The sequence below is a fragment of the Patella vulgata genome, chromosome 7, assembly GCF_932274485.2.
Source record: "Patella vulgata chromosome 7, xgPatVulg1.2, whole genome shotgun sequence".
NCBI lineage: Eukaryota > Metazoa > Mollusca > Gastropoda > Patellidae > Patella > Patella vulgata.
Genome location: NC_065885.2, coordinates 25,469,223 through 25,492,082, shown reverse-complemented (window position 1 = coordinate 25,492,082; position 22,860 = coordinate 25,469,223). Strand labels below are relative to the sequence as shown.

General features: G+C 37.5%; 2 protein-coding genes across 6 annotated transcripts in view; one reads left to right on the top strand and one right to left on the bottom strand.

Annotated features, from left to right (window-relative positions):
• Positions 1 to 7,007: 7,007 nt before the first annotated feature.
• LOC126827435 (S-adenosylmethionine sensor upstream of mTORC1) lies at positions 7,008 to 22,295 on the bottom strand. 2 transcript variants are annotated; one of them, XM_050556750.2, is made up of 4 exons: positions 22,076 to 22,295; positions 17,295 to 18,114; positions 14,116 to 14,230; positions 7,008 to 13,268 (listed from the first exon to the last, which is right to left on the bottom strand). In XM_050556750.2, the coding sequence occupies exons 2-4, from the start codon at positions 18,038 to 18,040 to the stop codon at positions 12,675 to 12,677; spliced, it is 1,455 nt and encodes a 484-aa protein (XP_050412707.1). In that variant the 5' UTR covers positions 18,041 to 18,114; positions 22,076 to 22,295; the 3' UTR covers positions 7,008 to 12,674. The 2 variants fall into 2 exon arrangements, with proteins under 2 accessions (XP_050412707.1, XP_050412706.1); XM_050556749.1 differs by lacking the exon at positions 22,076 to 22,295 and adding an exon at positions 21,091 to 21,281.
• Positions 21,990 to 22,860, top strand: part of LOC126827433 (forkhead box protein P1) — a 64,209-nt gene continuing 63,338 nt past the window's right edge. For all 4 annotated transcript variants that reach the window (XM_050556748.1, XM_050556744.1, XM_050556745.1 and 1 more), the window contains exon 1: positions 21,990 to 22,109. The gene's annotated coding sequence lies outside the window, so the exon portion shown is untranslated. The remainder of the gene's footprint in view (positions 22,110 to 22,860) is intronic.

Genomic DNA, 22,860 nt, shown 5'->3' with positions numbered 1-22,860 from the left:
AGATCTGTATTTTAATCAGATTGCCTCTAGACTAGCGAGCCAGCGTCTTACTCACTTAGCCACCGTGGCTCCCATAGCCAAGAATATGTATGTCATGTAGGTGCTATACTTTGATAGGGGACTTAGGGGGCGTACTCACTCGAGAAAGTTTTGGGTTCATTTAGTGCGGTTTCAATGACAATTTTGATTATTCGTTTCATCTAGTGCAATCTCAAGAGGGTTGGTAATAAAGTGCGGGAACGGACAGAAATCTACGAAGGGTCAAAAGCACAGCATTGAACAGCGATGAAGATAGTAGATAAAAAACATTTCCCAGCTAACAATTGATTGTTACGGAGATGCCAACGTGTGAATTAGAACCGAAGACCAAGCTATTTTGTGCTTTAGATGCGAGAAAGTTTATCACACCAGAAATGAATGTCAATTATGAGGCCTCGACAGAAGAACCCCAGCTACAGCAAAATCAACAGTGATACTAGAGAAAGTAGTCCCAAACAAATCAGACAAACAGTCGCCCAGTAAAGAGTCAACATGGAGGATAACAGAATCAGGAACTCACTCAGTTGAAAAGCCATCCAGTGAAGAAGTCACCTTATACCACCGCCCCCAAAAAGAAGAACATCCTCATCCACGCCAGAAAAGCCATCAGACAATAATTACGACATACATTTCTTCTTCGTAAGAGAACCTAGAGAGATAGAAAGTGATGACGAGAGAAGCACTGACAGAATTCTTCTACGGTTTCTTAAAGAACAAACAGAGAACGAGAAAAGAGTGCTAGTACGCAGACCGAGACAAGCAGATTCGGGGGAAAAATCTCAAGCAAAGATATTGTCTACGATATCATTATAGTGGAAGCGGATGTTAAAACTGTGTTAAATTTCTATTTATTAAATTAATATTGCAGGTTCTGCAGGAAGCTTCAAAATCGTAAATGCTCTCAAATTTCCCCGCATCTTGAAATTGTTATTATGAAATAATGACTAAACAAAGTATAACTGTTACAATTTTAATCATTAAATTTAACATAAAAAACACAGTATGTAATATAGTAGTAATATGTTACAGCAATCAATAGCTTGTTTATTTGTCAAATGTCTATAGTGTTTCAATGTCGTGGTGAGTGATGAGACCTAAAGCCAAACAGATTATTACCAAACTGATACGGCTACAGTTGCGCCAGTTTAATGTTTTTAACATATATATTATTTGTGATATAAAACAACTAAATACAAATATAAAAATTTCATTCCCGAAAATCTACTACGGAATATTGATTTGTTCTATCATTATTTCTCTAATTCGCTAGCAGAAATTGAAGAACACCAACAAAGTTGCATAGGCGACCAAATTCCCTAGTACAAGCTGGGGATCGACACAAAACTTGGCTCAATAACGTGATCTAGCATAGCTAGACTATCCAAACCTACATGTAAAGCATGCGAATGTGAAATGAAATGAAATGGGTTTAACGTCCTACTATTCTGCAACAACTGAGCTAATGCGTCTAGCATGAGGGATAATTTGCGTACCCTCTTCCAGGCCTGTAGCTAGACTATCCAAACCTACATGTAAAGAATGCGAATCTGAAATGAAATGTGGTTTAACACCCTACTATTCTGCGTGCCCTTTTCCAGGCCTGTAGCCAGGTTGCTGGCTGCGGAGGGGCAATTAAGTTTTTAGTGGGTGGGGGGGGGCACAGTCTACAGTGGGTATTTTAGAGCTATGATCGGCAACTTTTTTTTTTCGGGGGTTTAAAACATTTGGCTACGGGCCTGTCGTCTTCACACATACTCCACGGCCTCTCTACAGCGTAAAGAAGCGCCAGATCGTGTCTGAGAACAGCATGGACATGACGAGGTCTTCGTCAGCGTGGTAAGAGCGTAGTTAAATCATGGTAGGATCGTGGGAGATCAGCATTAGCCACGAACATGACCCTTTCTGCGTAGTGAAGTCGTGGAGGTCAAGGCAGCGTAGCGATAGTGTTGTGAGAGTTGGGACAACCTACCGAGAGCGGGGAGAACGCCCGTGGTCACGCTCTTAGCAGGGCCCATGAAAGAGGGGGACAGCTGGGACACTTGTCCAGGGACCCGGAGCCTATTATAGAGATCCCAGAGGTTTAGCCGAGTAATGTTTTAAAAAACAATTGTTGGTATAAATTAAATAACAAAATTAAACTGTTACTTGATCGGTGACTTTTCTGAATGTGGGTACCTAGTGGCGTGGGTAGGATTAGAATCGAATTCTGTCAGTGCACTTTTTTGGGAAAAATTGGTGAATTAAAAACTATAAGCCACCTGCCCGGGCCTTCGCGTCGTGGGGCCACGACCCGTGCATATAACGCAATTTAACTCCTTTCCACCAAAAATATTTGGGAACATTTTTAGTATGATGTGAAGTTTGTTTTGGGTTTGCCCGTTTTTGATGTATTTGGTTGTTGTGTTCAATCTAAGTTTCTGTGTTTTAGCAAAGTGACCTTCAATTACCCCAGATATATGCCAAAATGACGCTATAGAGACTATGTAGTTTTCAAACATTTTCGAGCCCGGTGGGAGACTCCCACCCCCTCACCGATTTGCTTGTCCCAGGGCCCAGATGACAAAGACCCCGCCGCGCCCTCTCGCCACACTACGCTTTCGTCACATTCCTTAGTTTTTTTTGTAAAGCCCGCATCACACATAACGAAGTCTTTACAACGCGCTCACCGCGCGCAAAAATTCTATAGAACGTGACTAAGAGCGGGCTGAGCGTACTGGGCGCGTTTTGAGGTCGCGGTGGGAGCGTAATGGGTGCGTGGTCAATTTCTTGCCAATCGAGGCACGCTCACTGATACGAGCCCTACGCTGCCGATAAGCTCCTCCGCTGTCACAACGCTGTCCCCGCTTTAACGATGCTCTCGACACGTTTTTCGGCTACGACTTCGTCACGCGGGTATGGCGCATGTTCTAATCCCGCGGAGTGAAGTCGTGGCCTACCCCGTGAGGTCGTTGTGCATGTGTAAAGTTATTTTTTTTAGCTCTGCAAGGCTGGAACTGATGGACGGGGCTCAATATCTCCTAATTTGTGCCAAAATCCGGTCGTTCTAACATCGTTGCAAGGACTCGGCGGCAATGTGGCTGAACGTGGTGGTGACGTGGCTGGGTGTCGTGCAGGTGTAGAGGAAGCGTGGCAAGAGCATTGCAGGGACGTGTGGGGCATGGTGTACGCGTGTTGAGAACGTGGAAAAGAGTGACCATTTCTGAGCGCACAGTTGCCGTCACACTTGAGGGGGTTTGGTAGTAAGGTCTTCATGTGTGAAGTGGACTTTACGGTCTACTCCTATTTCGCATACCAATTGTCAATGGTTCGCTGAACACTGATTTTTCGTCCCATCCGAGCTACTAAACACTGACTAGTCGACAGTTTTTCAACAGAAATTTCTGACGGTCCGCCAGTCATCTGTCTATGAAAAATGAACATGGGAATTCCTGCTTAGCGTAGCCACGAAAAGGTAGCTACAAACCCACTAGCCTTAGGGTTATATAATATACATGCATTCTTACGTTTCTGTACTTTGCTAATGTTATTGAATGAAATTTCCACTTTACAATACCACACCATTCAGCTGCATCGTGACAGAATATAATATATTTTGTTGAACGTTATTTATAGAAAGGTATAATAAGTGCTATATCCCAATCTTTCAATCATTTTGATCTATATCTACGTGTTTATTCAATACTTTTATTAAATTAATTATTGTCAAGGATCATGAATGCAAGTCAAGCCCAGGATTGAGCATTAAGGGCACAAATGTAAATGCGCGGGGTGTTGGGGGGGGGGGGGGGCATCACAGAGTTATATCCTGTGCCTAGGTTTCCATGGTGCAAACGTTGCTGCTGAACCCATGATATAAATAACTTACATATATGTACAATAAATAATAATAATAATAATATTAATCATTGTATTATTATAGTGGCGCAGGTGTACCTACACTTGACGGTCCACGGCGAACGTTATCGTGGAAGTGCCTCCCTTTACAGAAGGGTCTAGTTGCTCCCCCCCCCCACCAGAAAATTTTGCAAAATAGGGATTGCACCTGAGGAGAGGAACTATGAAAATGACGGAAAATTTCAAGTTTGAGACTGAATTTGAGATATTGGCGTATTATGGTATTTTGATATGAACATTATAAAAATTTGAAGGAAGGAATACGACTTTAGCGTACCTATAATAATTTAAGAGAAAACGAAATGTTCGGAATCGTGTTAGAGTGCGACTTGTTTAAATTTTGAGATCATCACGCCTGGTACGGGCTTGAATCTATCTCATCCGCTTCGTGAATTTGACCTTGAAAATTTCCTACAATCTCTAGTTGACTTTCTTATGGTAGATTTCTTCGGGCGTCGGTATGTGGTCGGTTACTTGGTTGGGCGCCCATGATCTAAGCGTGGGCGGCCCACCAATGTTGGCATTATGGGCGGCCCTCCGGGATGAGGCATCCCACCAATCATGCCGTTTTGGGCGCCCCATTGATCAAGTCGTGGGCGCCCAGCCAATCTCACTCGGCATTATGCATTATGTGCGGCCCGACAATCATATACATGTATTGTCATTATAAGGCGCCCCACCAATCATGTCATTATGGGCGCCCCTCCGGGAAAACTCACCCCGCAGATCACGCCGCTTGCGGCTTTGGACGCCGCATCAATCACGTTGTGGTGTTAATCGTGTGATTCATTATGAGGCACCTGGTCATTTGGGGGGGGGGGGGGCTCATATATGATTGGCGAGTGACTTTGGTTGCCATACTGATATGGTCACGTTGTTTGGTCTCGGTACGACGTTAAGTCTCCTGTGAATTTCATCCCAAAGATGTTCAATGGGGTTTAAGTCCGGACTAAGGGCTGGCCAGTGCATAACGTTGACACCGTTCTGCTGTAGAAAATCCTGAGTAACTCCGGCGGTGTGGGCACGGGCGTTGTCATGCTGGAAAACGTTGTTTCGATGACGTGCGAAATGTGGTATGACGTGGGGTCTGAGAGCTTGATTGATGTAGCGCCCTGCTGTGATGCCGCCTCCACTCCCTGGACCAAGATTTTGGAACCCACTCTCTGGTTCAAGCCGATTCCACCCCAAGCCATTGTGCTTGGACCTCCCAAATGTCACATTGGTCAGAATAACGCTGGCCACGTTGATGCCACATTCTGGTCCTGCCATTTGCAGTTGATATGCAATACCGACTCTCATCTGTGAACAGAACAGTTATCCATTGCCTATGTCGCCAGTTCTGGTGTTGTTGGACAAAGTGTAGACGTTCACGTCGATGGCGAGGGGTGAGGGACGGTTCACGGTAAGAACTATTCACGGTTGTGATTCGATGAAGAGGGGCGGAAACTCTATTTCCCTTATAGCACGCTTATAAGGCGTATACAGGACTGTGCGACGTTAAATCCCATTTCATCTAATTAGCCCTGTTTGTTCAGTAATGTAGGCTGTTAAACCTCACATTTCATCTCATTAACCCTGTTGGTTCAGTGGTGTAGGGTGTTAAACCCCACGTTTTATCTCATTAACCCTGTTGGTTCAGTAATGTGGGATGTTAAACCCACATTTCATCTCATTAACATTGTTGGTTCAGTAACGTAGGATGTTAAACCCCACATTTCATCTCATTAACCCTGTTGCGGGAGAAAAGTAGGACGTTAAAACCCCACTCACCCCCATCACCTGAATAGCCCTCTTTGTACAGAAATATAGGACGACGTTAAAGCCCATTTCATTTCTTATTTTGTAACCAGAGCAAGAAACGTTACTAAGACAGAAGCAAGACACAGCGTGTCTAAACTTATATATTTTTTCAGAAACTGAGGGGATTGGAGCTTATATAAACCCCTTTCGACATATCCAAATTAATCATCGGATATGTCGTCCTGTTTCGACCCCCCCCCCCTCCCCACGCCGAAAGGAATCTAGATCTTTTGGAGATAGATCTATATATCCAATTTCGTCAAAATTGGAAAAAAATTGTGACCTGTAGAGTGTCCACAAAGAAATTGTGGATGGACAGACGCCCGGGCTGTGACATGCGACGGCATAATACGTCAACATGTTCATGTGACGTATAACAACTAATATTATAATTTCCATTCCATCTGTTAGCGACCTGGTAACTTGTTTTGTTATTTCTATAAACAGATTTCGTCTAGTCTTCAGTTTGGAAGTCTATGTGTCTTCGCTAGCATAAAGAAGTGTTTCAAAAAAAGATATACACACAGGGAGTGCAGGATTTACCTGTAGACTTAGCCGGGCAGTGGTTCCCACAACCCCAAAGTTGACCGCCAGAAACGCGTTTTGCGAGCATTTAAGAAGAAATAACTGCAGAAAGCCGATTCACCTCATCACATCCCTGCACAAACAGACATTGAAACTCAAAATCAGTCGCAACCCAATGGCAACTGGGCGACCCTGTCGAAAGTATCAACCAACTGCACATTTGAGAACCCTGGATCTAGGGGTCCTCCGGCCAAGGTGCGTATAATTTTTGACAATGCAATAAGCCTTTTTTATACACACACTGCAGTCTTCACCATACATCATCATCCTCAGGGGCGGATCTAGGAATTTTGAAAAGGGGGGGCGCTGCAAAATGAAGGCATTGACCGCGGAGACGGCGCACGCCGCTGGGGGGTCCGCAAGAAAATTATCCGTCATTTCCTTGCATCTGTAGCCATTCCAAGAGCTATTTCCCAGACTGGTGTGTTTGAGTCGATGGTTTGAGTCATTTGGGATCCCTACGACGGGTTGGGAACGGATATATTTGAGTCTGAGAAACGGCACTTTCAGCAGTAAAAAAGGGCCCCCCCATTAAATCCGCCTCTGATCCTTGGCTTTTATCAATGTGTTTAAAACACAATTTCGTCTTCCTTAAGTCATGAGGGTAGGCGATCTTGCGGTGCCTTGTGAAATAGCCTAGGGCCTCTCTTCATCTAAATCCGGCACTGATAAACAAAACACGATTTCTTTAGTATGTTTTTATTATATTTAAATAAAATGTATATCAATTATTAGTATACACATTCACTGGTATCAACATTTGGATTTTTCCATATAAGATGTGATGACCTAATATATAATTTATATAGACTAGAGGGACCGGGGAAACTTTCACGTTTTGTGACCCCAAGTAGTATTCCACTATAAAAAGATAGAATACAAGAGGTTGGTGGGGAGGGGGATAACCACCCATTCAGTAACAGTAGGTATATATTGCAAATTGTTAAAATAAGACTATGAATGCCCACAACTTATTGTAATCCCCTTGTATAAATGCTAGGATAATCATTTTCAAAAATATACATTAATAATAAGAATGCCTAAAGTGGCTTAAAGGAGCCAAATTATTAAATCTTGTAACAACTAAGTACTGAATTGGGTTGATCTGGTATGGTATTTTGATAGTTATGAGAAAAGATCTAGTCATTTTAAGTTAATCTTCATGCCACAATCATCCTTTTCAACACAAATTTGTTATTACCTTACTATCATCTATATTGCCCTTTTATTCCATTATTTACATACCAAAAAAACTATAATGACAAGAAAGATAGGTTGGCGGTAATAAAACATACATCCATAACAGTTAAGTTTCCAAGAGGTCTATAGAGACTTTCAAATATATATTCTTTTGTAGGTTATGTCAGCATTAACAAGACAATAAAAACTGATCAAGGGCAACAACCCATGGCATGATTAACTGTTATCTGGAGCATTCACAAGTTTCAACAAAGTGAAACAAGGGCCATAACTACTCAAGAAGAAATTAACGGAAATTGAATAGGATTCTTCATCTCACTAATGTAAACAACAAATTTCAATTTCAAATCAATCGGATGAGTCTGTGGAGTGTTAACAAGAAAGTGTGGACAACGGACGGACTGACAGACGGACGGGGTCGACGGCACTATACAACCACATTTCCATGTGGGCGTATAAAAATATATAGATGAAAAGCTGAAGAAATGCTAGTTAAAATGATGTTACTGTATATAGTACAATTTAGATGTGTTTACGGCCTAACAGATTATGTGGGCTTGATAGAGAGTATGATAGGGCAGGAAATATATGTTTAACACTGACAGTAACATGATAGCATGTGCTGATGAAAGAAACAAAATTGCATTGAGGGCTTTTGTTGACATAACAAAGGGACAAGGATTCTCTCTGGAGCAAAATCCTGGTCACATGTTTTCTTTATCTGAGAGCGGGGCTCGTGAGGTCATAACTAGAAATTTGATAAAAGTATTTTAAGCTAGTGATCTATTAATTATTTATTATTTTTTTTAATAAACAATATCTTTATTCAGGATGTCTGAATGGGATTGGGGAACAGGCTTAGCCTATGTATTTATAAATAGAATTAAAGAAACCATTCCTTTAAAATCATAAATCTAGTTTTTAAGTTAGTGATCTATTAATTGTTAAAGATGGGTTCCCGCGTACAAACTTGGTGATTTAATGGTATATATGGACCAAAAACATATTCAAACTAATTAATTTGTCATAATTATGCTTCAAATCCTTCTCAAACATTGTAATTGCGAAGGAATGCCCTGCTATTAAAATTCGATCAAACCAGGTCATGTTTACGTCACGTCTTGGGAGTCAGAGGAGAATTCATTGCATACATAAGACGATGTTGTCTTTAATCGCTCACTATTTATTACAAATATCGAATTCTAATTAAATTCTCGAATTATCCACTACCCGCGTCTTTTTCCGTCATTTTTATCTCAGAAAGTATTGTACGTCTAACTCTTCATAAAGTTTATCAACTTGTACATCAAGCGCTCAATGTTCCTAATCAACAGCCCGTCGATTAGGGGAACCCTTACATTTTTGTCCTGTATACGCTCCATGAATGTTTTTCGGGGAATCCAGTATTTTTCTAGTAAGATTGGATATCTCTACTTTCCATATATACCAAAATTGCCATACATTTATTGGAAATAACCACCCGATAAATACTTTTCTGGGAACCCATCTTTAACAAATGGAATAAAAGAAACCACTCCTTTAAAATCATATTTCTAGTTATTAAAGGGGCATTAGGTAAGATTAGATAAAGAGCTGACAGTTCTTGCTATAATAGTTAAATCAGCGGTTGCCAGGCAAGATACGCCCACATTTTGAAGAGATGGATAGAGAACAAGCTAAAAACAAAACTGATTTTTCGTACAATCAGGGGCCATAGTCGGATAAAAATTGTGACCTCTAGAGGATCCACAACCTTCACATTACATACTTTTACACAATTTGCATGCAGCTGCCATTTTGTTGGGGAGTTTCGTTTCGATTTTCTCGAAATTCGAATTCAACCTTCATTATGGTGGAATGGTGATATATTTAAACAGTTTTAAAATCGGATAATAATTGTGACCTCTAGAGGGACCCCAAGCTAAAAACACGATTTTTCGTATAATCAAGGACCATTAAGAAAGTTAAAATCCGATATGCGCGAATATCGAAAGGAACCAAGATCTTTGAGTTATAGACATGTATTTCAAGTTTCATAAAAATCAGATCAAAATTTTGACCTATAGAGTTTTCATAACCATGATATACCATATTTTTACAAGGGTCCACATCCTTGATATACCATATAGTTACACTATTTGCTTACAAGGGGCGGCCGTTTTTGGTCAGATTTTCAGGAAATTCGAACTCAACCGATATTACGATGTAACGGTGATATATTAAAACGTTTTTTAAATCAGATAATAATTGTGACCTGTAGAGTGTCCACAAACAAATGTGATTTTTCATACAATTAGGGGCCATAATTCCGGAATTTACGATCCGATTATGCGAATATCGAAAGGCACCAAGATCTGTGGGTTATTAACATGCATTTCAAGTTTCATCAAAATCAGATGAAAATTGTGACCTCTAGAGTTTTCACAAGCTAAAAACATGATTTTTTGTACAATCAGGGGCCATGCAAATATCAAAAGGAATCAAGATCTTTGGGAGTCAGACCTATATTTCAAGTTTCATCACAATCGGATAAAATTGTAACCTGTAAAGTGTCCACAAACAAATGTGAACAGATGGAAATGAAATGAAATGAAATGGGGTTTAACGTCCTACTGTTCTGCTCCTATACTGGGCTAATGAAGACGGGCATACGCCATACAGTGTGCTATGAGGGAAATTTTGCCCGGGCAGCGGCACTATCGCCTACTCTTATATCGAATTCCAACTGCCAAGGGATCTTTTACGTGCATTCCAATGTATACACGGGACCTCGGTTTTTCGTCTCATCCAAAGGACTAGACAGCTGTCCTTGTCAGGGAACAAGGATAGACAGGAGCGATCATATTATATGTCTTAATGAAAATGTGGGTGTACAAAAATAGATAATGAAATGGGGACATGTTGAAGATTACAGTTAAATTACTTCACTCTGAGCCTGTTATCAGTGATACACTAACACTGTAGCCTCGATTGCTAGCGTTGTTACGATAATAAAAGTCTTGATTATGCATTTTACAGTTATTTCACCAACCGCGAAACATATTCAAATCTACTAAATATCGAGGGTTTATTATAGTCTTGGTAAGTTAATTAATGTCTAATTAATAATTTAGATAACATTTTACCCCTAAAGAAAGACCTGCAATAGGCAGATTTACTGTTGCATAATACCCTTTTAAGTTGGTGATCTATTAGTTGTTAATAGATAGAATTAAAGGAACCACTGTTTTAAAACCCTATTTCCAAGTACCACATAATCAATTTACATGTGTCAAATATCAAATTCATTATAATAAAATTAATTAGAGTATAAAAAACAAGCACGCTGAATTAAGGTACATTGTATAAACATGTGTAAATATTACTGCTACCCAACAGGATGTGTGTGTTCAAACTACATGTTTTAAAGAAATACATAATGGCCAAACCTATTTAATTTTCTGTTTCAAAAGTTAAATATTTGGACTTAAAAAAATATTTGAGAAAAGCAGCCAAATATATTTGTTCCTGAAGCAAAATTGGTTTGGCCTTAAGATAAAATGTACTAATTTTCATATTTCGATAATTTCATAATATTGAGGTGGCACCGGGGATCAGCAGTACAGTAATATTCACACAAAGCAGATTAAAATAAAAACATACAATAAAATTAATATATAACAAAAACTATATCTTTAACACAACCATAAAGGCATTATAAAGGCCCTTCTAAAAAGAAAATCAGGTTCTCAGACAAATCTGATGTGGAAGGGATGTGTTTATTTTTATGTTTAAATTTGATCAAATTACGTATAACTTAATGTTTGATCACAAACATCACATTCCAAGGTACTAAATTTATATCATCATCTGTTTATTCATAATGTTTACAGGAATATACTAATTCTTAAATTTTTGTCTGGGTAAAGTGACGAAAGCACAGATTTTTTTATCCAATATGAATTTTGCTTCTCCCATCTCCCAATGAGTATAATTTCAGACATTTCGTTCTCCTAGGCGTAATTCACAGGACAATTGTCATCCACTACAGATTGGACCTAAACATCTTTAAAAATTAAGCAGTTAATGAGTCACATCAACACGAGGTCATCAATAAGGATTTTTTTCATCTTTAATTTTTCAAATAAAAACAGGCCAAGCAGACCCTCTTAAGCCACACAGCGATATCTGAGAACCAGAAATTTTTTCTATGGCCTGATATAAAAATATTTTAAAATAGGTTTCAAAACAAAGTGTACATCTACTGATTCCAGCATTAAACTGATTCTGAAGAGCTTGCACCAAAAAAATCTAATGTCCACATACAATATGTCAACAGTCTCAGATAGGCCTACTCTTCCCCTTATGTTTGATCCATGCACAGAAATAAAATGCAGATTACAGTTGGTAAGCCCACATTTTTATGCACTATGACAGATTCTTTTTTTTTTTTTTATCTAAGTACTTATGCCAATTTAAAACCACAAGAATTATAATTTGTAATTTTTCTGTATATATAAAAAAGATTTTCAGCATTTGTCAGGGTTGATATTTTGAAAATTCCAAACAATCATTTTATCTCTGTAAATCTACATCTAAGTACTATGCCACTTTAAAACCACATAAAGTACAATTTGTTATTTTTCTATATAAAAAAAAAATACATGTACAGCAGTTGTCAGAGTTGATATGTTGAAATCTTAAAACAATGTACAAAATTCTTTTTTTTCTCCTACCGGTATTAGACGGATTATGAAAAAGAGGCCCGAGGGGTTGGAGCTTTCTTCAATCTACTTTATCCATGTATGACACAGATAAATTTGATTAAAATACAGATCTATATTTACACTCCTACTTTTATACTTTCGATGGCCTCTACTGTATGAAGATCTGATCAGTTATTTCAGAGGTCACGTCAGGATAAGCTACTTTTGACCATATGATGTCAGTCATTTAATTAACCAATCAGGGTCAGTGTTCCAAGTAACTATTCGAAAATACATTTTTTTTCTGTACATGACCTAATAGCAACTCAACTTAACATCACATCAGATCCTGGTGTAGGGTAAACAAGTAAAACAAAATATTGAATTATAATAAGGAAAACGAAATAGGATCTGTGTTTTAATTAGATTGGACATAAATAAAATAATGAAAAAAAATGATGAATGGAATAATTATTGAATATATTCCTCACTGGTCTCAATACTGTCGTCATCAGAAGGATAAACGGGCAATTCTTGCATAGTCGCTCGAAAGAATTCCTCGTCCTCGACAGTAAAAGGTGCATAAGGTTTAAACGATTCACCATATTCCGAGTTTTTATAATCTTGAGGAATGTACATAAGATCTGGGGTAACATCACTAATAAGACAATCATTTTTTTCTGGTTTTTCAACTTTCCTAAATGCCATACAATGTATGTGTTCTTTCTTCACGTAACGCCATCTCTTAAAACCCATTGATTCAATGGCCATTTTCCAGCTTTTGATCATCGGGGCATTTCGATGCTGGCCGTGCGAGTCCGGGGTTATAATGATTAAAATTCCATTCAAAACAAGCAGCTCCCACGCTTTTTGACAACACATCCAACGTTGATAATGTGACGGAAAATACTCTAACAGTAATGAAAATACACAGACGTGGAAAATATCCCGTGGAAGTTTTTCGATTGGATCTTTTAAACCACTGATATAAGTATCCAGGGTATCGGCAGCCAACTGTAGTGGTTCCGATGTTTCTAGATTGAGGAAATCACAATGATAAACACTCTGAAATAACAATAAATATACAGGTATGCAATACATATATCTTAGTTCGGTAATATTTATCAACTGAAATGAAATGGGGTTTAATATCTGCACCAGCTGGGCTAATGGAGACTTGCTTTCACCATACAATATGCCATGAGGGAAAATTGCCCTGACAGAGAATTCCAACTATCAAGGGTTGTTTTACGTGCATGCCAGTGTGTATACAGGACCTCAGTTTCTGTATGACTACAACTAAACACTGTCCTTGTCAGGAACCGAGCATGGTGTCATCACAGCCATCTTGGAATTGTGACATCCTATCAAAAATTAATGTAAATCAATCAATGTGCAATTGTCCAAGGAACAAGCATGCCAAGATAGATGGAGTCTTGGGCATTTTACAAAGGGTGTCGCTTGCAAGAAGAACAACAAGATAAGTCTGAGTAGTGCTTGGGAACCAGTGACTAACAGATGTGTAGTCTTTTTGTTCAATGGTGGCATGGATTGAGCAGTGCTAAAGTGACCACACACACCTTTTTACCACCAAAGGTATGCTTCTTCCAAGCAAATGGGCCATGTAAATAGTCATTTTCGAGCAAAAAAAACATAATTTTCATGCAAAAAATTATAATAATTTTCAAACAAAACCCCCTTAATTTTCAAGCAAAAACCTCTTACAATTATACAGCTCTCCTAATCATAAAGAGATCCATATGTTCATATTTACCAATATGGCCTACTCTTATATCGAATTCCAACTGTCAAGGATTCTTTTACATGCACAGAACCTGAGTTTTTTGTCCCATCCGAATGACTAGACACTCTATATTGAGAGATTTTGTGAAGGATAAGATGAATAACCTACTGGTTTAGCTGGACTGATATCAATACCAACAGCATGTATCTCATCAAACTCAATAAAAGGATTGTAGCAGCTACCCACATCTAGCAGACGGATTTTGCCTTTAAATGGAAGAGTTCTGAAGAAAATGTGGAGATAAATATAATGTATCAATACTGGTTCAAAATAAGGAGATAAATAGAATCAATACACACCCAAAATGTGGAGATAAATAGAATCAATACACGCCCAAAATGTAGAGATAAATCAAATCAATACACACCAAAAATGAAATGAAAGCGGGTTCAACATCCATTTTTTTGCATTAATGAAGACATACACCATGCAGTGTGCTATGAGGGAATTCCAATTTTCTAAATAAATGTTTGAATACCGTTAGAAACCATAAAAAAAGTGATTACACAATGTAATTTTAAGAAAATACCCTCTGTTTTGTCTATCCCAATACAAGCTTTCTTTTCCGTTATCATTAATTTATAATGGCAAAGACATACTTTAATTGTCTGCACTCATTCACACTGCATATACAGGTATGATGTTCACAGAGTGCTTTGACTATCTTAATTCTTGGTTTTCTGGCTGAAAACTTCTCCATCAGTCAGTGTTTTAGAACTTGGAACAGACAAACAGAAGAGACATACACTTTGTGTGACAGCCATGCATGTATATTCAACATAATTGTTTGGATTTTCCCTTCTATAAACTGTTCTTAATGGGGTTTTCCTGCTTGGCCTTAACCCTGTCATCGATTTCTTAGAGTATACTCGATTGAGCGTTCCGGAATTAAATTTACACAATCCCAAAAATAGGGACAATCGAGTGAAAAGGGAGATTTGAGACTGTAATCAACCATGACAGCTGAAACATATTTGTTGGGTTTAGCTGCGTCACGATTCTACTCACACCATCTCCTTTTTCTTGACTGACAGAACTGTGAAATGACTGAATTCAGCGTCACTCGATTACAATTCTGTCCATTCCAGACATTCGGGACTGGCAATCAAGCATTCCCATAGTGACACTTTGTGAAGAACTGGATAAAACCCGGCCTACGAATTCATTCAAATTGATCCATTATGAACCGAGAACTAAGCGATTGAAATTTCCGCCTAGCCTTGATCATCATTACTTAAGACAGTACAATAAACAGCATAGTCTTGATTATCCATATAATTGTTAAATCGTGAAAGAAAGTTAAGCAGTAAATCGGCTCAATCTGGTTAAAACACAGATCCTATTTCGTTTCGATTTTATAGTTCAAAATTTTGTTTTTACTTGTCTTTACTACACTTGGATCTGGAAGAGTTGTTATTTAACTCATGCTCTGAATGGTGTCAGGCATAAGCCAATGAAACGGCCTGTCACGGCGAGCTTTAAGCGTGTTTTGCTTGGAACTGTGGGTAATCCACTAGTAACATCAATGCTGATTGGTTAATCAAATGTCTGACATCATAGGGTCATAAGTCGGTCTTTTGACCCCTGACGTGACCTATCGCTATAACTTTTCAGATCTTCATGTAGTGTGGGCCATCGAAAGTATAAAAAAACGAAACGAAATAGGTTAGGTTAAATAATGTCTAATTAATAATTTAGATAACATTTCAGGCCTAAAGAAAGACCTGCAATAGACAGATTTAGCTCTTGCATAATGTATGTTTAACTAAAAAAATTGGGAGCTGAGACCCCTAACCATCCTGTACAAGCCCCCTGAAAGTCTCTACCCCCGTTTTTTTTTGCCCCGAAAAGATTTTACACACAAAGATAGTACGCCATACCTCATATTATATTGAATTTGTATTAAAGTTTCAAATTAACAGCTGAACACATGTCAAGAATAAATATATCATACTATTTGTCATACTTGACAATGTGAAGATGTTACTAGCCATTATAAATATATGTCGACTGATAATATGGATGGTATCTCTCATTTCAATTAAAACCTTAAATACACTTGACTTGTAAATATGAAGTGCATTCATACAACAAATTCAGTGACTACACGTAGTTTACAGAAAAATAAGGTGAAGTATATTTGACAACCGATGATTATTTTACTTTGAGGTAAACAAACCATCCACCCTGTTTGTAAATCGTTATACGTGAAAAACAACAATACTTTACAAAGCCAAACTAACATTATATGTTGATGCAGGTGTTTCCATAATAATACTATTAAAACGATGATAAACAAAAAATCCCCTCATCTTTTCAGCCTTGTTTAATGAGTACATAGTTTGCCTAAATTTGATGACAAATATTTTAAACTCTCTGATTAACAGATAATGTCAACAAAATATATTAATGTCTCTAATGTTTAATTGTCTAATAGAATGAAATGTAGGTATCGCATCAATTGTTGATTCTTGTCAAATATTGCCACATTATTTGCTCACGATTTATAGATCATGTTTTTATATAAAGAAAAAAATCTGAAATGAAATGCACCAGGGAATTTTCATGGCAAAAATAAATAAGTTTATATTATTTACCTCTAATTACATATGTCAAAACATTAAATCTTTTGGGTGACAAGAATTTGATGAAGAAAATGGGGTTAAAGGAACTAAACTTTTTTTTCTATTTAGGTCAAAATAGAGTTTGAAGTTTACACATTTACCGAATTACATGTACGTTCAACTTTTATTGAAGTCCATTTTTGGCTCTGTGGGGAACCCGACGCAAGAGTTATTGTTCCATCGTATCTTAAGTGAGATTCCACTCAAAGAAGCTAGTGGTTAGTGTGGAACCTCACACATTTCCACAGTTATTATATCTGTGGATCTACCAAGGAATCCCACATGCCTATTGTGGAATGTCATCATTTTTACAGAGAGAGAAAGAAAAAATTGGTTTCAGTATAATGGCCACTCAACACAAACTAGGTCATTTCAGGACGAACATTTTGTTGCAATTTTTAAAACAGTAATTCACTTGTGTAATGAAGTCTTTAGTAGTTGGAGGAAACAGGAGGACCAGGAGAAACCCATAAAGTTAGACAGCTGACCATACTCTTTATTCTGTACAAGTGTGGCATCGAAACAACACCACTTGACACAATAACAAGTCTTATGACCTAAGACGCACATGTTAGATCCTTCAGCCATGCAACCCCCTTTCATTTTTACAGACAATACTTTTTATTTTCTACATGTATGTATAGTAGATAATGATATTCTTACATTTGATTATATAATAGGCAAGGTTGATTGGAAGTATGATTCTGTTCTTTATTGGTACCATTTGAACTTTCACTATTAGTTTCAGTATCAGAAATAATCAGCACAGCCGATTCCTCTGAACTTTCAATACTTTCAGAATTAATGGAACTGGCATTACAGTCTTGAAGAATAGAATCCATTAATGAAGAAACATGTGGAACATCAGAACTGGTAATCCTTCCTTGGGAATCTAAACTGCCGGTATTGTTTGTTTTAGCAGAATCTAAACTTCTGGTCTTCTTTGTTTTAGAAGAATCTAAACTTCTGATCGTATTTGTTTTAGCGGAATCTAAACTTCTGGTCTGGTTCGTTTTAGCGTTATCTTGTGATTGGTTAGCAGTATCACTGTTATCCAGACTTGGAACTACATTTATAGAAATTTCTTCCCAAGAACTGTCCTCAAAATCGACAGAATTAAAAACAACAGCATTTGCGGTCGACATATCACAACTAGTTGAGTTAGAACTCGAATTTTGACTCAGATTCTCAGTGGTGTCCCTCATGTGCACAAACGATGCATCTGAACTTTGATCTAATGCTACTGTTGCATCACTTGATTCTGCCTTCGCCAGGCCTAACTTTTTAATTTCTTTTTCAAAAATCTTTTTCAATCCACCATGATGAAAATATGACATGATTGTTTCATAGCACCAATCAATACGTGTTTCTCGCTTCCGTTCCCAATGGTCTGTTGCCAACTGGTGCATTGCATCAGCATATTCTGCCAGCAGTTCCTTATTCTGACAGTGTGATTCCCAAACTTCATGGAAATCTCCATCATCTGTTAAGAGAAAATATTAAAATATTTTGATTAGTTTTTAATGATGTTTCTTATTTTTCTCCGATCTCCTAATATGTAACATCATGTAAACAGCTTAAAGATACATTATGTAAGATTTAGATAAAGAGCTGGCCGTTTTTGCTGTAATACATGTAGCTCAAAAATAGATCATGCAAAATGAAAATTTCATTCAAATTACTTCATTCTGAACTAAGTTATCACTGTTTGTAGTTTTGACAAGATGTGTGCATTGTGGTAACCACGGCACTGGTATATTCGAGACTTAGCCTCGCTTTCCCATTTTAAATTAAATTCTTAAATGGAGAACCATTCTAGTCTAGTTAAAATTTCAAGTATCCGTTGCCATTGAGAGTTGATTATGGTCTTGTTTTGTTAATAAATGTCTAATTTATAGTTTACATAACATTTCAGCCCTAAAGAAAGACCTGCTATAGGCAGATTTAGTTCTTGCGTAATGTATGTTAAAAATATCTATAAATTTATACTTGACAAATGAAGCTACAGTGTAAATGTAGTCCAATGAAAAGAAATGTCCAGTTGACTGTTTCTACTCTGTTACATGTCAGTAATTGATGTTTTTGAACTGATCATATGATGTTACCTTCATTTTCACCTCGTAACCATTACACAGCATACAATTCCCTACCTTGCCTAGATTTCTTGTAAATTTTAAAAAATTAAGTGACAGTGAGTCTTCATGCAGATGTTCAAATTTATAGGACATTATTATAATCAAATAAAATAATCCATGTATGCACTTTTCATGAAGTTAGATGCAATTATTTCTGTTGATTCAGATTGTGATCTATATCGACGACATAGTACCACAACATTTTGGTCCTGTATCATTTCAGAATCAAGACGAACCCCCTTTCGGACTGAGTTTTACCACGGTTTGGAGTAGTTTGGACATAATAGACAACGTTTCAGACTTTGTCTGACGACGTTTCAGACTCAGGTGAATAATTAGAAGACTGGTGAAAATTTGTGTGATATATTTGCAACAGCTGGGGTTTTTTTTCCGTTTTATGTGAGGCCGATAGTTGTCTTTCGTTTTATTTAATTGATCAGTGACTGTTGAGACCACTAAAAAAAAAACCCCAGCGGCTGTCAGACAAGATACGCCCACATTTTGCAAGAGATCGATAGAGAAAAGGCTAAAAAAACAAAAGCGATTTTTGTACACTCTTGGGCCATAATCCAGAAAGTTATGGTCTGAAATGCACAAATATCAAAAGGGACTGAGATCTTTAGGATATAAAGATATGTTATAAGTATTATCAAAATCGGATAAACATTGTAACCTCTAGAGGGTCCACAATGCGGCACAACCTTCGTATTCAACCTCCATTATGGTGGAATGATGATATATTTAAACAGTTTTTAAAATCGAAAAAAAAAATTGTGACCTCTAGAGAATCCACACGCTAAAAATGCGATTTTTCGAACAATCAGGGGCCATAATCCAGGAAGTTACTTCGGATATGTGTGATTATCAAAAGGAAATTAAAGTTTCATCAAAATCGGATCAAAATTGTGACCTCTAGAGGGTCCACAACCCTGATATACCAGATGTTTACACTGATTGCATACGAAGGGCAGCTATTTTGTCCGCAGTTTTGGTCCGAATTTCACGAAATTCAAAATCAACCTACATTATGGTGTAATGATGATATAGTCAGACGCTTTTTTAAATCGTATAATAATTGTGACCTCAAGCTAAAAACGTGATTTTTTGTACAATCAGGGCCCATAATTCAGGAAGCTATGATCCGATTTGCCCGAATATCGAAAGAAACCAAGATTTTTTGGTTATACCAGATGTTTACGCTATTCAACACTGGAAATTTTGCTATTCCTTATGAGGTCTATATGGTGCGTGATCCACGATTCCACATGCTGTACTTGATTGCGAGTGGTAAATTTTACCAGCATGTTATTTTCTATAAAATTGCTTTTTGTTTATTATAAATTGATTTGACAGTTGTGTTCAATCTATCCTTTCAACTTATTCCCAAGTCTGAAACGCCACCTACCCGAGTTTGAAACGTCACCTACCCAAGTCCAAAATGTTACCTGCCCGAGCACGAAACGTCCAGGCCATATTTTTCTGAGTCTGAAATGTCTAAGTACAAAATGACGTGGAACCGAAATGACATGTAATCGAGGACATATCCAAAACATGTATTCCGTTAAAAACTGTGTTAACATTCTGTGGGAGTCGCCAGCCTTCAGTCTGGAAAATCCTAGCAACACCACTGCTAATTTACAAACAATCAATCATTAGATTTGTTCAGAGGGAGATTAAGGTGAGGCTGACTGGGCTGCTACATAAAATGTTTGCAGCTACGCTAAGCTAACCAGCAGGCATACTGATAAACAAATTGCATAATGAGTGGAGTGCGATAGACAATGACCAGACTATGCCCCCTTTCACTGACATTTCGGCCAGGGACCCTTGCAAGCATTTGTACTATTTTCACATGGGTTCAGTGAATTTACACAATTTTTAGAACAATGTTAAACACCATTTCATTTTTCGTTTCATGTATTATCATCCTGCCCATCACTATATATGCCTCATAAAATGCAATGAGATGAATGTCAACAGGCTTTGCACCAATGAGGGATTAAAGTATTTTATATCTACTTTCTTTGTTTAATAACAACCTGCATGATATGTATCGCATTTGTTGAGATTTGACCTGCAGTCACCAGTAGACTGTTTCCTGCAATTCGTCACATAATGTCATAAAGGGTTCCTATATATTGGTTGTAATTATATGGTCTAATTCCACCAAGAATGTGCATATCCAACTCTAAATGGCGAAATAAAGTAAAGTTTGATTTATATTTGCGTGTGGCAGCGTTAACGAAAAATCTGTTTCTATAATTAGATCTGATGTCATCTGTCATTCGCCGTATCTTCCGATGTTCCGTTATATTTTCACTTACTTGATCTCAACTTTTTCCTTAAATTAGCATGAACTCCTTTCACTACGCCTGCAAGTCGTTTGTGTTCTTGTTTGACGCTATCGTCAGACATTGCTTGATCGGGATAGAGACAATATTACCCGATTTTGTCAACCCAAATATCGCTTGTTTCAGAATAATGATTGAAAACCGGTGCGATGAATCTCGAAAATCAGCTGGGAGCCGGAAGGACAAATGGCATATTTTGATGAGCGCCCCCTAACGGTTGATCTAGTTTATCGGGCCTTTAAATTTTATCGTCTGCTATATTTCTGCTGCGCCTTTTGGACACTCAGTTTTGAAGTCCGATTTTAATGTGTAGATATTTGCGAAGTGCGTAAAATCAGAAGCCATTTGTTCATATAAATCTGCTCGAAAGAAATGAAAAATAAATCCTCATCTAAATAATTTACGTGTTGTCACTGTCAGTGTAAAGAAAAGCTTCCAAGTTCCATTTAAAATATTAATCCTTACCGAAAAATCCTTCAGAAAATAGACTTGTAATTGCTACCGGTTTTGTCTTTCTCTAGAAATTATTGTGTTTATTGGCTACATAGGATATGGCTTACTATTTAATTTCGCACTGTGGAGAAAATGAGTTATCATTAGAAGGGTAGGACAAGAATTATGTGCTATCTTTCATTGTTTGTTATTTTCTGTTTACACAGCAGGTGCTCGTGACGTCACTATGGTTAACCCGATAACATATTAGAACAACAAAGTATCCTTACGCGGGCAACAAAATAGGGCATTTATAATTGACATCTGCTGTAGATTCAGGTTCATATTATTATATAGATAATACAATTCCATCGAAAAGTTCAAAATATTACACTAACGACAATCGCGCGTGCAGAAACACCGAAATATTCTGAGAACCGATAATCGCGGAGTGATATATTTTTATTTACGACAGGGATGCGTCCCTAGTGTGTTGTCTTTCAAGCTAGAAAATTTCACTGATTACCGTTGGCTTTGGTTCGTGGCAACTGTCACATGAGGTAAGATACACGAAATTACCTACTTCTCTCTTCCGTTTAACTGTTTTTATTCTTATTGCTTAATGGTGCTGTCCGTGTCAGTTGAATTGTTTTGTTTAAAGCGGAACGATTTTGCTGTTATCGCTGTTTTCTTACATCTCACAAGGCAGTAAACAATTTGCATAGGAAATGATCCGTCCTCGATGAACCCGCTCCGCTGTCTTTGCCTTTACTTACACAGCATAAGCGGGGGGAATTTGAAGATGACCGAATAATGAGTTAATCTGGTCATGACGAGTAAAAGCCGACAAAGGACACGGCAAGTGCGTGAAATGGAACAGCGGCATTATCAAAGTAATATCGATTGCAACAATGTTCTAAACAATGTACACAAATTGTTGATTTTGTTTGGCAGCCATTACTGCTTTATTCATAAACAAAATCATCATATTGGCACATATTGACTAATTCTATGAATATTAATGTATTGCCAAGCAGTATTAGTATTTATGATCACGTTAAAACTGTTTACTTGTTGATGAGTACAAGTTTTAAAAAATATATATTTTTTTGTTATTTAGATTGCATATTACTGAGACAAGAAGGGTCAATTTCTAGTTACCAAAACAATAATATTATGACTTTTAATTTATTTTTTTTTTCAAAATTTAAATAGTTTCGATATTTTAATTATTGATTTATTATTAATACTTATTGCCGGAAGAATAATGTGTAAATTCAATTTGAATACATATTATATACATGGATATGG

Coding starts and splice junctions, on each gene's coding strand:
- LOC126827435 (XM_050556749.1), bottom strand. CDS start 21,181: ATGTCTGACGATAGCGTCAAACAAGAACACAAACGACTTGCAGGCGTA. Junction 18,115..21,090: donor AAGGAAAAAGTTGAGATCAA/GTAAGTGAAAAT, acceptor TTCTCTTAACAG/ATGATGGAGATTTCCATGAA. Junction 14,231..17,294: donor TGCCTATTATATAATCAAAT/GTAAGAATATCA, acceptor CATTTTCTTCAG/AACTCTTCCATTTAAAGGCA.